Source organism: Nannobrachium achirus (assembly GCF_963921795.1).
Source record: "Nannobrachium achirus genome assembly, chromosome: 19".
In the NCBI taxonomy this organism is placed as follows: Eukaryota; Metazoa; Chordata; class Actinopteri; order Myctophiformes; family Myctophidae; genus Nannobrachium; species Nannobrachium achirus.
The window spans coordinates 19274472-19291053 of record NC_137826.1 but is presented as its reverse complement, the minus strand read 5'-3'; the positions used below and the strand labels follow the sequence as shown (position 1 = coordinate 19291053).

The window sequence follows — 16582 nt, the reverse complement described above, 5'->3', positions numbered from 1 at the left end:
TCCTGAAATTCAGGAGCCAAGCCTGCTCATACCGTAGCTCCTGAAACTCAGGAGCCAAGCCTGATGGGTGAGTGGATTTTGATTGCAACCAGTGTGTGTTCATCGTGAACCCACATAGGTGCACTGCGTAAATACTACGGAAACGTTTGCGATCTACGCGAAATGCAAAAAGCTAATTTAGCTTTTTTAGTCCATGGGCCAGACGAGATGTCGGTATCAAAAAGGTGGCAAAGGTTATCATGCATTTTATAAAAGCTCTATATCAGTAGATTATATTTTGGTATGATAACCCTTTCTTAGACCCAGCTAAATTGGTGTTATCAGCCGCTAGAGTTGTTGTCCCATTAACTTTACATTACAGGAAAAAAAAGCTAAAAATGAATCTGCTTTAATTAGCATAAGAGGGGTGACAGGGGTCCAACTAGGGGGTTTTCATGATGCTGAATCCATTGCAAGCATCTGTTTTGCACAAAAAACATTCATTGGGCTAAAAACTGTCCCACAAGACTATGGTTTAGTGATGAGTCATCACTTTTCACACTGTTGTGGGGGGCGTTTTAGCCCCACGGATGTTTTTCGTGCAAAATAGATGCTTGCAATGGATTCAGCATCATGAAAACCCCCTAGTTGGACCCCTCTTATGCTAATTAAAGCAGATTCATTTTTAGCTTTTTTTTCCTGTAATGTAAAGTTAATGGGACAACAACTCTAGCGGCTGATAACAACAATTTAGCTGGGTCTAAGAAAGGGTTATCATACCAAAATATAATCTACTGATATAGAGCTTTTATAAAATGCATGATAACCTTTGCCACCTTTTTGATACCGACATCTCGTCTGGCCCATGGACTATTTGTACTGTAGCTCCTATGGGAGTAAGATAGCAGTGCACTCTCTTGCGCTAAAACTCGTTTTAGGACCAACACACCCACCGGTGCTAAATAGCCACATTTCATTTCATTTTCATTTCATTTCAACCTTTTTTAATTATCTGAAAACACAGTACTCAGCGGTGCCGAGATGACAACAGCAAAACACAAAAAACACAACCACAACAGGGCCAGATCTAGGCATAGGCAAGGGGGGGCATTGCCCCCCTAAATGCCCTGTCTGCCCCACCAAACATGATGGCATGCAAAAATATAACATTTCAAAAATATTAAACTATTTGAAATGTTATGCCATAACTAGGTAGATGGATAGAACAACTGATAAGATATTAGAGAGAGATAGATAGATGGGTGTAAGACCTGTTGTTTATATTGCGTGTTATAGGTATGGTATACGTGTGCCAAAATGCTTAGTTTTCTATGCATTTCGGGTGTTTTTTTCCCACCCTCGCCGCTTCGCGGCATGGGCTGGAGGTGACTCCCCTATCATTTCTTCCTGCCCCACCTAGTGCTAAAGGCTAGATCCGGCCCCTGAACCATAATATGAAAAGAACAATAATACAGAATGCTTAGGCTAATCAATAAAATAGCATGATTAAGAGAGCATTTATCACATGATTTATCAACATCAATTAAAACGGGTACAATTTAGATTGACCAAAGTTGATCTATCCGACTGAAAGCGACCTAGAGGAACAAGAGAGCTATACTTAAAGCTGTACTGTGGAAGCTGCTCAACTGGTGGTCAGTAGTGGTATTGCTTTTTTCGGACGTTTTTCGCCCGGAGTCGCCGCGGACCACCAGAACCTCCGCCTCGCCGATACGCGTCCGTAGAGCCGTCTCCCGTCATTTTTAGACCAGGATTGAGGGAGTAGCAATCAAGATTCCTTCACCAATGTAAACACAGTTGCTGAGGGAAGCTACTTCCTGAAGAGACCGGTGGTGTATGATCTGCGCTGTGATTGGCCGGTAGTGTATCATGTGGGAGATTACATCATTTTGCCAGGAAATACAGCCCCTGTCAAGGCTATGTAGAAAACATATAAAGAAAAGGCTTTTGGGGCTGAAATTAACGGAGTGGGTGTTCTAAAACCTTAGCGATTTAATAGTTAGGACAATTTTAAGATAGTATAACTTTAAGCGAAGCCTGTAAGGTGTTCCAAGTATGTGATGCACAACACTTGAAAGCTGATTCCAAGAGGCATGCGGAATCATGCGGAATCTCAAGCATCAAGAAGTCCTGAGAGCACCTTTGATAGCTAATAGTTTTCCACTGCAAAAGAGAATTTAAATAAGAGGGTAAAGTCCCAATTAAAGCTCTTTCGATTTAAAAACCAATGCTGATCTCTCCCAGTCGCAAGTGAGGGCCAACCAACCTTATACAGAATGCTCTGATGGGTGTTATAGCTGTCTATAAATCTGAGGCCAGAATGATACACTGAGTCCAACGTTTTTTAAGTGTGGTAGCTGATGCATTTCTATATATAATGTTCAGAGCAGAGAGGAACAGAGCCTCAATTAGCCTCTTTCTAGTAGGCCATGGGAAGCAGGATCTATTGCGGTAAAAACATCATGATCATTTGATATTAAGACAAAGGGGGCAGAAATGGTATAGAGGACATCTAAAGCATTTGGAAGATATGCGCGTCTGCTAGTGCCATAGTCTTGTTTTGATTTAATTTTCCTGTAAGCCTACTTATTCAGGCAATTCCTATTACATTTTATTTTTAACTTTCTAATCGATCTCTCTGTTTCTCTCTCACTTTCTCTGTCGCTCTCTGTCTCCCTATCCCAGCTCCTCTGTGTTTTTCCAGCTCTCGCCCTCTCCCTCATCCCTGTCACATTGTCTCGCTATTTCTGTCACTCTTTGTCTTACCCTTCTTACTTGTCTTTGGCTAGCTCTTTGTCTGCCATGTTCCCTCTCTCTCTCTCTCTCTCTCTCTGTTTCTCTGTCTCTGAGCTCATATCATTGAGGATAGGAGAGGTGTGAATCAAGCACAGGTAATAATAGATCATTTAAGAGAAGACATGTCCCCAAAGACTTCTCATCGTTTTGCTGTCTCTGCCCCCAAAGCAGCTTACAAGAGCCTGAGAAAGGCTTTGATAAAATGTCAACAAACATTTTGTAAAATTGTTGAAGCTTTCTTTTTTTTTAACTCTTAGTAGAGGACCTGGCTAAAATATGTATGCGCTTCATTTAGGAGAGAATATCTCAACTGTTCTTGGATAATATGACCCCAAGGAACAACGTAAGAACTGTGTGAAATTCTCTATCCGGGACCAAATACCTGAAAATGACCACTCCCTTTTAAAAATGACCACAACTTCCAAGATGGCTCTATCTTCTAAAACGTTGGAGCCACACCTTTTATGAGGTGCTCAAAATTTTCAGAATGACAATGTTTAGTGGGACATGTTACAAGTTTGTAACATGTCTAATTTTGATATTTTATGACAAAACAACTAAGAAACGCTAAAAACAGTCAACCTATTGTTGACCAGTAAAAGCACCAAATTCGTCCCAGATGTAACCCAGGGCATGCATACTCTAATGCAGGGGTATTCAACTATTAGGCAGGGGGCCACAATTCTAAAATGTCTTGAAGTCAGGGGCCACAACACTGTTACAACAAAAATGAACAGTTTGACCGTGTGTTGTGTGCTATAGGTCTGATAGGAGTAGGACACAACAATGGACATCATGTGTCCATTATATTATAATACTAGTAAGACACCTGAGGGTGGAATGCGACCTCAGGGTGACATGCGACCTCGCCCTAAAGGGCGAGGTCGCGCCAATTCTTGACTATCTGGCCAACCACAGCGTTTCTCTGACGATTCTAGTTGTTATCATTCTGGGGGGAGTTTGTTCATGTTTTTGTTAGGGTATCAACCCTAGGAGACACGGGGAGAACATGCAAACTCCACACAGAAAGGCCCTATCGCCAACCCCACCTAGGGTGTGAGCGATAGGGCCTAAACATGGAGATGTGGAGAACACTATATATGGAGATAGTCCAGTCCATCATGTCATATGGGATTACCATCATAGACAGTAGCCATTGTTAGGCCGGAGTCAATGGCTGTCTGTCTGACTGTCTGTACAGGAAGTGATGTCACATGACATACTTTTTATGCCCATATACGAGTCATTCTGTACCACATCTCCATGTTTAGGCCAAACAGGTTCGCTCCATTTCTCCATGTATAGGTCCAAATGACCAACGTCGAGCTTGACAAGGAGGATACCGCACATTGTACCTCATCCACCCTTTCTTCTCTCTCCTTTTGGTATCTTTATCCTCCTCCTCCTTTTTTTCTTTTTTATTCTTCTCTTTTTTTCACAGCCGCCCCCATATTTACTTTAGAAAATATATATTAAATTCTAAGAACGTTTCGAGTACCAGTTTGATACAAGAGCGAATAAGCGCTACACTTCTGGAATCCTGTGCCTCGACTTAAAGTCGGATCCAGGCCTAATAACTTTATCTAGCCGCCCCCGTTGCCACCTCATTTTCTTTTCTGAGACACATTGTACCTCATCCACCCTTTCTTCTCTCTCCTTTTGGTATCTTTATCCTCCTCCTCCTTTTTTTGTCTTTCTTAGTCTTGTGTATCCTTCTCTTTTGGCTACTGTCTATGACGGTAGTCCCATATGACATGATGGACTGGACTATCTCCATATATAGTGTTATCCACATTTCGTGTAGCCGCCCCGTACAGGAAGTGATGTCACAACTCGCTGACATCACACTGACATCACAGAGGCTACGGAAGGAAGGACACTCAAGCGACACGGTTCTTCAGAGTATATGCGACCTTTGGTCGCAATAATGGACACATGAAGCATATTATGCTTTATACTGCATTCATGCATTTTGATGCACATAGGATAATGTCTGTGTGGCAGTCCTTTATAGTGCAGGCAGGAAGTAGATACCTCAGTATGTTCTCAGTTCTCAATATGTCTCAGTATGGATCCCTGGCATGAAAGCATCTTTGTGAGAAAGATATTGGAGACAGACTTGCAAGGTGAAGTGTTTACTTGTTCATATGAATGAAAGGTTTTTGTCTGAGGCCTGAGCACCCAGCTGATGAGAGTACAGGCTCCTATGTGTTTCATGATCCATTAGTTGAGAGCTCTACCATCTTAGCCAGGTCCTAGACTATCTACCGTGACTCCCTCTCTGGGTGACTCATTCTCTCTCACTCTCATTTTTTGGTCCCTTGATCTTTTGTTTCTCTCCCACTCTGCTCCGTCCCAAACCTCTGTGTCTGACTTTACAACGACCGCTCAAACGCATGCATCTGATCCGAGACTCTGTTGCAGTGCCCTCAAGCAAGGCACTGAACTCCCAGCTGCTCCAGTGGAGCAACAGTACAACAATACAACAGTACAATCAGATTAAGACCGTGATTGTACTGTTTTCTGTAGTGTTTTTAATTCATAATTGTTACTTGTTAACACTGGTTCCCAAGCACTGGGTCGGGACCCATTTGTGGGTCGCCCACACATTTTTATGGGTTCCCAGCATTTTTGTTTCCACATTTTATTGTTAATTATTGTTATTTCAAAACATTTTCAAAAAACATTCCAAAAAATGAATGAAAAAAAAAGTAATGAATGGAAAGTAATTTCATTCATAAATAAAAGAAAAATCTAAGAAATTCCATAAATTAGAAAACACTTTTTTATTACCATGGAGGGCATCCAAGGGCAATTTCCCCAAATAACACACAATATCCTTGGATAGCCTGCTCAATCCATGTGTCAGCAACAGACCTAAATGTGAATTAAATATAGTCTGCCATACCATTCATTTTAAAAACATTTTAGAAAGGTATCTTGCATCGGAGGTAAAAAATAAATAGTGTCCATCCATAACAGTCAGTGCTTCATCACCGTTATCTCGTCATAAAACTAATAATAATACTTAAATAATAATATAAGTTATTTAGTAATAATAATCAGTGCAGTGCCAATCCAAAAAAAGGTGGAAAGTGGAAAAAACGTGAGAAGTCAATGTGACTCATTGTATGCGCACTTTCAGACGTAGTTAATAGAAAATGTAATGTGACTTTTATAATAACTACGGAGTAATATTATATTCTTTTTTTGTTTTTGTTGGGGTCTGGAAAGTTTCAGGTCTGGAAGGTTCTGGGTTACCTTTTGTTGTCATAAAGACATTAGAAGTGACAAAAATGCTATACTGGGACAGTACTCTCACACTGGCGCACGCCATGGCAAAGCACCCACGTACCACGTACATGTACTGTACTTTAGGCAAGGAAGAAATCACCACTCTGACTCAGGACCATAACATAATGGAGGAAACTCTTTCAAGCACTTCTTAACAGTGGTGGAAAAAAGTAAAAAGTATGTGTAAAAGTATCAATACTGCAAAGTAGAAATACTCTGTTACAAGTAAAAGTAATACAATTTTACTTGAGTAAAAGTATTGACATTGGTACCAAAATAAAAGTACCAATTATGCAGATGATCATCTATTTTCAAGTATAGGGCTAGGTGGTTAATGTATGTTTTGTAATAATAATCCAAATCTAACTAGTAACTAAAGTTTTCTAACTATTGTACTGGAGTAAAAATATAATATTATCCTCTGAGATGTAGTGGAGTAGAAGTAAAAGTATTGAAATTTGGAAATACTCTGGTAAAGTAAAACTACATACAAGCTGTACCTAAGTACAGTACTTGAGTAAAAGTACTTTCCGGTAGTTATTTTACACCCCTGCTTCTTAATCCAACGGCAGCTATGAACAAAACAAACAAAGGACTTAAAGGAGTAGTTCGCCCCCAAAATGACTTTTTCCTCTATTGATTACTCACGCCATGGAGACTTGAGTTCAATAATATTTTTAGTTTTTGTCGCATTCCTAAGACAAAATTGTCATTACAATAAATGCACCCCTATTGATTCCGGATGGGGACCCGAATGCATTTGGGTCCCCATCCGGAATCAATGGGGCTAAAAGTACCATAACCGAATGTTTGTCTTAGGAATGCGACAAATACCAAAAGATATTATTGAACTCAAGTCTCCATGGCAGTAATGAATGGAGTAATGAATAGAGAAAAAGTCATTTTGTGGGTGAACTACTCCTTTAAGCACCTAGACCTGCTGAATTACACTTGATCTAAAACAGAGTGAGAGAGAGAGTACGAGTGAAGCTCTAAAGTTAATTAAATAATATAGATTTATGGAACCAACAGGGCGGGGAAAAGGCAATTAAACATTTTACTGAATGAGTGAATTCCAGAGTCCCAAGTAAAAGTCATATACTGTGTGTGTGTGTGTGTGTGTGTGTGTGTGTGTGTGTGTGTGTGTGTGTGTGTGTGTGTGTGTGTGTGTGTGTGTGTGTGTGTGTGTGTGTGTGTGTGTGTGCAGAGCCTTCTAAAAATCTTAGAATACAGTTCATTTTCTTCTGTAATATAATTCAAAACTTGAAACTTTCAGATATTCTAGATACTGTACATTGCAAATGCAGTGAAATATTCAAAACCTTTTTCATTTTAATTTAGATTTTTTTTTATGGCATACAGCTCATGAATATCAAAAGTCCATATCTCAAAATATTACAATATTACATGATACCACTCAAAACAAGGATTTATAATAAAGAAATGTCAACCTTCTAAAGTCAAGTGTGATGTCAGTCAGTGATGATTTGGGGTGCTATGGCATCTGCAAGCTTTTTTACACAATATTAATCATGTTTTAGAGGCTCTGTATATACATTGTGTGTGTGCGTGTGTGCGTGTGTGCGTGCGTGCGTGCGTGCGTGCGTGTGTGCGCGTGTGCGTGCGGTATAATATGTTTTTAAAGCATGTACACTAATTCAGAGTGTTAACTCTGAGAGTTTCAACATTCCTCTGCAGTGTCCCCCCCTCCACCGCCCCCAGGCATCCAGCAGAAGGGGGATAATCTCATCTCAGTAACACTCACAACGTTGTCATGTTTCTCATCCCGCGTCTAACATCTCCTCTTTTACCTCCTTTGATCCCTTTTACCTTTGTATCAAATCCTCACACACCACCAAATCCTTGCTTTTATGCCTTCACAACATCACACTCTCCCTTTCTCTCTCTCTCTCTCTCTTTCACGTCTTAAGGATGTTTCTGGTATGCCAGGACTGTGTCGGGCCATCGCAAAAGGAGGAATGGGTTTTGACTACCGTCTGGCCATGGCTGTGCCTGACAAATGGATCCAGGTGAGTGTGTGGGTGTGTGTGTGTGTGTGTGTGTGTGTGTGTGTGTGTGTGTGTGTGTGTGTGTGTGTGTGTGTGTGTGTGTGTGTGTGTGTGTGTGTGTGTGTGTGTGTGTGTGTGTGTGTGTGTGTGTGTGTGTGTGTGTGTGTGTGTGAGTGAGTGAGTGAGTGAGTGAGTGAGTGAGTGAGTGAGTGAGTGTGCATGTGCGTGCGTGTAAATGTTCATGGGTGTGTGAGTATATACAGTATGGCTAATGTCCATATGACATCAGGGATCTGCATATTTGGGTATAAAAGTGACAAGGACAGACAGACAGATACAGAGATCTCCATGTGGGCATAAAAGGGACACAGACGGGTACAACGGGTACTCTGACAGTGGGTATTGCATAACTTGGTGGGGCAATGCGTTCCATGAATTGCATCGTTCCAGACTTGCGTGGTGCCCCAGTAAGTCTAGAATATACATTTGCAGTATTTACACAAATTCCCGAATGGGTTGACTCTAGTTAAGCACAACACTTGTGTTGTGTGCATGTATACCGTACATCCCTGCCTTGCTTTCCTCCTGTCTCACCACCACTGGGCCCCGCGGTTCTCCAGAGGGACAATTAGGTTGGTGATCCATTGACACAGCCTCTAACCTCCCTCTCCTGAGGAGGACTTGACGTTAAATAAAAGAAGTTGCTTTTTAACCCAATTCGGCCTGAAATTATTGTATACCTTAGCAGCTATTGAAAAATAGCAGATATACAAGCTCACACTGCGAGCTTGTAGATCTGCAATTCTTTTTCTTTGAATATATCTTTTCAAATATTTGCTTCTGGGTGGTCCCTAGAACAACATATTTTGAGATCCGCAGCCAAATGCATGTCATTTTGGGGGTCCTTGAAATGAAAAAGTTTGAGAACCACTGATTTAGAAGAAGGATTTAGAAAACGTTCATAGAATCGGGTCAAAAATATTCAAAGGCAAATGCTCACGATTAGAAAAAAAAATAGCAGATCTACAAGCTCGCAGCGCGCGCTGTGAGCTTGTATATCTGCTATTTTTCAGTAGATAAAGCATAAAATAATGGTTAAAGTGGTTCAAATCTAAAAGTACCCGGTCTAAATGTGTTTAAAAGGCTGAATAAAACAAGAAGCTCATGAGATTGCCACGGGGGCCGGGGATGGAGGAGGGGGGCTCGCGGGGAGGGGCAGGGAAAAGGAGAAATGATGGGACAGCTGTTACAAGCGGTTCCTATGGTATGTGTGCGGCCTCTGGTCGTTAGGGCTGAATGTTGGAACATATGGCTGTGCAGTTGGTGGTGGTTGAGGATGTTCTTGTGGGTTTTTTGCTGAGGGACACAGTGTTATTGAGACAGAGGTACAGGTTCTTCTCTGATATCCCTGGTTGTTCCTCTCCCCGTCTTATCTGGGCTGCTTCTGCCCCCTACTGGGTCTATAGGGTTTTCATTTTTACATTTTAGATTTCAAACATGCAGCCTTTGATGATTTTGGCTTTGAGTATGCAGCCTTATATTATATTTAAGCTTTTTTATACTGTAATACTGTTGGGGAGAAACCTTGTATGTCCAACATTTCAGGAAATGGTGGGGGAAAAAACCTGTGTTCCAAACAATCAAATGCAGTTATTATTTAGTCACAAGCTCTTGTTAGTACTTTTCATTGGTTAAATATTTATAAAAGAAAAAAGAAGAAGAAAAAAAAAACAGACACTGCTGTCCCTGTGCCAATTTAGGCTGAGGTAGAATCATTTTATTCTCGAATAACAAAAACCTGTTGAACCTGTTGTGGGCTTGCACTGTAGATTGGTTATTTTTGCTACTTTTGTACGACGCTGTCCTACCACAAAGTAATGCATGTCATTGATGGAAAAAACAAAACAAGTTGAAATGATGGAGATATAAGGTTTCTGCCCGACATTGTCAATAAGTACAGTATTGACGATGCAGCGCTATAGTGACACGCGTCATGACAGATAAGGCGTGCGTGTGTTCATGTCGCCCCCGCCCGTCTCATGTCCTGTCAGAGAGGAGCAGCAGCCTAAGAACTGTTTGATGGCTCTGTGCATACGAGGCGGTGCTGTGATGTTACGGTCTCTTTTTACTGCCTTAGCATTGATTTAGCCCAGCCTTTTCAACCTGCCTTTATCAGCCTCACCAAGGACAACCAGGCATTAAATGTGATGCCCGTGGGTACGCTGTGCACGTAAGCGTGTGTGTGTGTGTGTGTGTGTGTGTGTGCGTGTGTGTGTGTGTGCGCGTGTGTGTGTGCGTGCGTGCGTGCGTGCGTGCGTGCGTATTTGTGAGAGGAGGGAAATGTACTCTTAAGTGGAAAGTGATGATGCTTTTTGCCAGTCCTTACTTTTCCAAGGGGTCTTTTAAGGTGCAAGGTACAATTACAGCTAGGTTTAAGGATAAGGTGAGGTGTGCAATGGTGAGAGTTAGAATCAGATTGTGAAAGTGAATATAGGGAAGAGAATTGATACAATTTTATTGACAACAAGTGCCATTAGCGATTCTGCTTATCGGTCGGATTATTTATCGATTCCTTTTATTGAATGACGAAGAGATAATGGCCCACACAGGTTTACAACTCTTTTATTCTATCTGAACGGTCTCCGCTCTCCGGCACCTGGACATACTGTAGTGGAGAAAAGGCATGCATGTCATCCTAATTACATTTGAATATGTTATAATAAATGAATGGCTTTCCTTTTCAGCTGCATAGACATATGTCAAAAAACACGCTGGTATTGATAAAAGGAATTGATAAGCTTGGATGGATACATGCCGATTCTCTAACAATTCTGGTTGTCGATTCCCATCCCTATACAATATCTTGGGCAATAAATGTCGGTCTATGAGATGGTCCTCACAAGTATAGTAATACAGGAAGGTGTGCGTGCGTGTGTGTCTGTGAGAGGCGTCATCCATTTGCCTCCTGTTAAACCAGCCAACAGAACCCTCGTAAACATTACAATGGCTCATATACAAAGGTGGACAGGGACACAGCTACTCTGCTGTAGCCACAATTCACTAAGCCAGGGGTCTTCAACAGGGGGTCCAGGACCCCTAGGGGGTCCTCAGAGTTACTACAGGGGGTCCTCCAAATCTTCCAATCCTTTTTATATTAACAACTTGAACCCTTGTGTCCATATTCTGAGAACTGTAGCCAAAAATAGCAGATCTACAAGCTCGCAACGCCTCACGCTGCGAGGCGTTGTGAGCTTGTAGATTGGCTATTTTTGGCAAAGAGGTTTGGTGTAGAGGGGAAAAAGAGCAGACTAAGTACAGAGTGAAAGGTCTGGTTTATTAGATAATGATGGTTCAAGTGGTTAAATATCTGAAAACACAAATTGACAGGAATCCACAATACACTGATGATTGTGCTGTCAAACGATGAAACTATATGGAATCTATGAAAAGGTTGTGGGGGTCCCTGCTTCATCTCTCTCTCAACTAAGGGGTCCTTGGCCTGAAAACGTTGCACTAATCTAAATAGTTTTCCTCTTTTACCTGCCACTAGGAAGGTAGGCTTGAGTATTCCTTTTTATATTAACAACTTGAACCCTTGTGTCCATATTCTGAGAACTGTAGCCAAAAATAGCAGATCTACAAGCTCACAACGCCTCACGCTTTACATTGAATACTCAAGTATACTAAAAAAGAATCAAGAAATGCATATTTGTTTTTAAATGAAGACCTGGGGGCTACAGATCCTCAATTAATCAATGCAGAACCCAATTGTGGTATGTGTTGTTGTTGTTGTTTTGGCTTTTTTGCACAAAAATCTACATTTTCCCAATATCAGATGAGCAGAAGTGGGAAACAATACAGTATAGACTAATCAAAGAATCAACATTTAAACTGCTGCTGGAGTTTGCCTTGAGATCATTCATAATCCGTTTCAACTCACCAACCGAGAGCAGCCTTTTCAGTTTTAAAAAGGCTGCTCTCGAAAAATAGCAGATATACAAGCTCACAGCGCGGCACCGAGTGCCGCGCTGCGAGCTTGTAGATCTGCTATTTTTGAAAAATCGTGAAAATTAGAATTTTGACCCGATTCTATAAGTGTCTTTTGAATCCTCCTAAGGTTTTTTGAAAAACCTATGTTTCTATGTCAGCAATCTGGCCAGCCATCGTCAAAGAAAAGGTCCTTTTCACTTAACTGGAGCTCAGTTAGTCTGTTCTTGAGAGACTACTATGTCAGTGGTTCTCAAACCTTTTCATGTGAAGGACCCCCAAAATGATATGTATTTGGCCACGGACCCCCATCTCAAAATATTTAGTTCCAGGGACCACCCAGAAGCAAAATCTGAGTTACAAACGTTCGCTTTGAAAATACATGTATTCAACACATTTACACACATTTTCACGACTCTTTCAAAAATAGCAGATCTACAAGCTTGCAGCGTGGCACTCGGTGCCGCGCTGTGAGCTTGTATATCTGCTATTTTTCCCTGGTTAAAGCATTCAATAATTCTAGGCCTAAATGGGTTAACTCTCAGACTAATAAGCTGTACATACGGCTAAATTTTTATACTCAGCATGTTGCTGTGAAACAGTAGGCTGTGTAATATAAAATACTGTACATAGTAAATGGTGCATTTTATTTAGTGCCATTCTCCAAAGTGCTTTGTTGGATAGAACTATGCAAGGTACCAACCTGCTCATAGGGTGCAGTTAGTGTTTCAATGTTTTACTGGAAGATTCTGCGCCACGCAGCATGAGGTGCCGGGTATTGCACCGGGAACCTTTTGTTTCCAAGACGGCCACTATACCTCCTGACCCACTGCACTGTACTTGCAGTTCCTAATTCATTTATTCTAATCTTTTTTTATTTTTTTATTTTTTAGATAGGACAGGGGTCTTCAACGTTTTCAGGCTAAGGACCCCTTAGTTGAGAGAGAGATGAAGCAGGGACCCCCATTACCTTATAGATTCCATATAGTTTCATTGTTTGACAGCACAATCATCATTGTATTTTGGATTCATGTCAATTTGTGTTTTTTCAGATATTTAACCATGCACTTGAACCATCAATACTTAATAAAACTTGACCTTTCACTCAGTACTTAGTCTGCTCATTTGCCTCTCTACACCAAAGCTCTTTGCCCAAAATAGCCGATCTACAAGCTCACAACGCCTCGCGCTGCGAGGCGTTGTGAGTAAAGTTCTCAGAATAAAGACACTAGGGTTCAAGTGGTTAATATAAAAAAAGAAGAAAAAATTAAAAACGTTTCTATCACACAAAGATTTGAAGGACCCCCTGTAGTAACTCTGAGGACCACCTAGGGGTCCCTGACCCCCTGTTGAAGACCCCTGAGATAGGACATTAGTGAGACAAGAATCGAATGGCAGAGGACATGCAACACTTGTCTCCATTCTCCAGCGGGAATCCAACTGGTGATGTTGTGATTATATGGGCATGGACAGTTTTTTAATATTTTCACTGAATTATAGCAGCTCCTTATAAACAATGTTGTTTGTTATTCAGTCCTCATTACCTTCAATAACTAATGGCGCATCAGCCACAGTCATGAGTTCATGAAAGTGCAAAGCAAATTCCGTAGCAATCAAGCCAGTAGTTGTCAAGATGTTATTTGGGACCAAAGTAGTGAACAGACAGACAAATCAACCTGAACATTTTGATTGGCAGATTTGGTGGCGATCGGAGGAATGGTGTGTAGTTCAATTCCAGATACACACACACAGGCACACTTATAGAATTGGGATTCTCGCTTATGCGTACCGAACAGTGCGCACACATGCCAAGTGCCAACAGTAGGGAATCAGATGCTAAGCCTAAATAGATTTTGGCCCAGCAAAGCATAGACAGCTCCTTATTGATTTTTGCCTCAAGATCCTTCATAACCAGTTTAAACTCTCTAGTGAGTTGCATGCAATCAGGAGCAGCATGAAACATGAAAGATGAACATGAAAGCTCTGACTGGAACTGCTGTTACTTAAGCCACAGAAATGACACGTAGCCTGCAAGTTCATGAACATATCAGAGCTGTTTTTAAGTCTCTCTGTGCAAGTCCAATTTACGTTGGCTGTGACTCAGGAGGCCAGACTGGCCATTTGGTAACTGACAAGGTCCCCTGTTCTTCCTGACTTCATGTTGATGTGTCCTCCTTGAACAAGACAACACAAGCTCTTCCACCGTCGGTGGAAGTATTCATTGCGACCGTCAGGTCGCAGTTACTATCAAAACCTCCACCGGCTGTCTGTCTGTCCCTCCGTCTGTCCGTCAAGTCACGCCACACCACACTTTTGGCCCTACTCTTATCTCCGGCACCGTTGCCCCTATCCATGCCAAACTTTGCACACACACTCCTTGGCTGGCCCCTGATGTCTCACATGCTCCTCTTCTAGTGCCACCATGAGGTTGCTTTTTGCAGACAACATACATGCGACCTGACAGTCGCTTATCTCCCGATTAGGGAGTCTTACTGGTCTGTATGAATTGCATTCAAGTACTGCACGTTGTAAATTGCTTTGGATTAAGGTGCTATAGAAATGCATGCAGATCATGCTGATCATTTAACAAGTGTAAAGTCAGATGAGTTCAAGTCAAGTCTCCGGACAGTCCAAGTTGCTATATAGACAGCCCAGCCAGTGTGGTCATGCTGGGGCCCATGCCCACTTGCAGTAAGTTGGGTGGATTCTGTAGTTGCTGATTTCTGAAGGCAGAAGTAGAATTACGCTGCTCCCAACTTGACTACACATTTCTGAAAACACGTTTGGTTTTTCACAACCAATTCCTCTATTGACTGCCATAATAAATTATACAAGACAATAACATAGCCTTATCGTGCTGCTGACTATTAGCTTTTTCAAAGGAAACTATTTTCATGTTCGGTCTTTTCTATTTGCAAAAGTAATGTTCCTCTTTACCAGCCAATGATGTTCCCATTGCATAGTAATCTGGGGTGGGAGGATTTGTGCTCCAGGATAATTTTCTCGATACTTTAGTGTTTCCAGGGAAACAGAGCTGCTGCTGTTTTTTTATTTCCAAAAGGTAATAAGTCAAAGTCGATCACACTTCTGCTAAGCAATTATGTGTCTTGTTGCTACTGTAAGGCATTATTCTGAACAGAATGCGAGCAAGGCCAGGCATTTCAAATAACTGCTTCCCCATTGTATATCCGAACAGCAAAAATGCCCAGTCACCAATTTCATTTTCCTTATCAATGTGTGAACAATCTTTTAAAGACAGCTTTTGCTTGACTTTGTGTCCACATAATATTAAGGCCTATAATAGCAGGATAGCATTGTCAGTAACAGAACAAAGACATTGTTGAGATTATGATATATCTTAGCAGATTAGCCACGCTAGTAAAGATGGCAGAGGAACACTTCTGTTTCAACCCGCCTCTTAGATCTTGTTTTGTTTGAGTGCCTTTGATAAAATATAGTTAGCTTTTGTGAGCTGTAGGGGAGCGTGAAATCAGATCAGTTGGAGTTTACCCAGCTAACATGGCTTTTCCACTGCTCTTTGAAATTCCTCTGTCCCCACTCCCTTTGACACAATGTTGCGTGTGTGTGTGTGTGTGTGTGTGTGTGTGTGTGTGTGTGTGTGTGTGTGTGTGTGTGTGTGTGTGTGTGTGTGTGTGTGTGTGTGTGTGTGTGTGTGTGTGCGCGTGCGCGTGCGCAACATACCCACACACACACACACACGCGCGCGTGTGAGCCTTGACCTGGCACTCAGCCCCGCACATCAGTGTTAAAGTGGCCTCATTGTAGAACTTATAATGATGATTGTCAGTGCTGTTTAAACCCAGGCAGGACTACTGTACATCACATCTGAGACAGCTACTCTTTGACACAGGATAGTCTCTTCACCTCACCCAGCTCTGCTCAGCATCCCATGTTTCGTAAGCAACGCGTGGGCTGTTTTAACCTCGCCAACTGTTCATCCTCCTCCCTCTCCCGCCCTTCACATTTCTGTAGATCCTGAAAGAGAAGACAGATGAGGAGTGGGACATGGGGAATATTCTGTACACGTTGACCAACAGGAGAGGCGGCGAGGCCTCCATCTGTTACTCAGAGAGTCACGACCAGGTTGGTTCCTGCCCATACAGTACATGTCACACACGCTATTAATGTACTTCCTGTTGTTACGTGCAAAGTTGTCTGTTCAAAGGTTCACACACTGGGAGAGTTCGTCGTTACTCTTAAATGCTGTATAATTAACATACAGGCAGCAGACACCTTTGTTTCTATGTTAATTTATAATTATGTATAGATACTGTATATTTATAGGCCTATATCGATATCTCAAACTTGCAAAGTAGGAAATTAATTCCCATCACACATATTTCTAGAAAGGTATGCAGATGCTGACTGTTTTATAGGAGGAAGACACCAGTCTATAAATGAAGACATTACCCCTGCAGGTAATAGATAATAGAGACTAGATATGTTGTAAGACTATCCAGATCTGGCCCAGAATT

The 16582-nt window shown here is 41.7% G+C and overlaps 1 protein-coding gene across 1 annotated transcript in view; it reads left to right on the top strand.

The window, feature by feature from the left end:
- Positions 1 to 16582, top strand: part of LOC308305192 (1,4-alpha-glucan-branching enzyme-like) — a 176153-nt gene that overhangs the window by 116105 nt on the left and 43466 nt on the right. Inside the window, exons 10-11 of the mRNA XM_080749908.1 lie at positions 8022 to 8120; positions 16080 to 16190. Of these exons, the coding sequence (XP_080606034.1) occupies positions 8022 to 8120; positions 16080 to 16190 (210 nt within the window). The remainder of the gene's footprint in view (positions 1 to 8021; positions 8121 to 16079; positions 16191 to 16582) is intronic.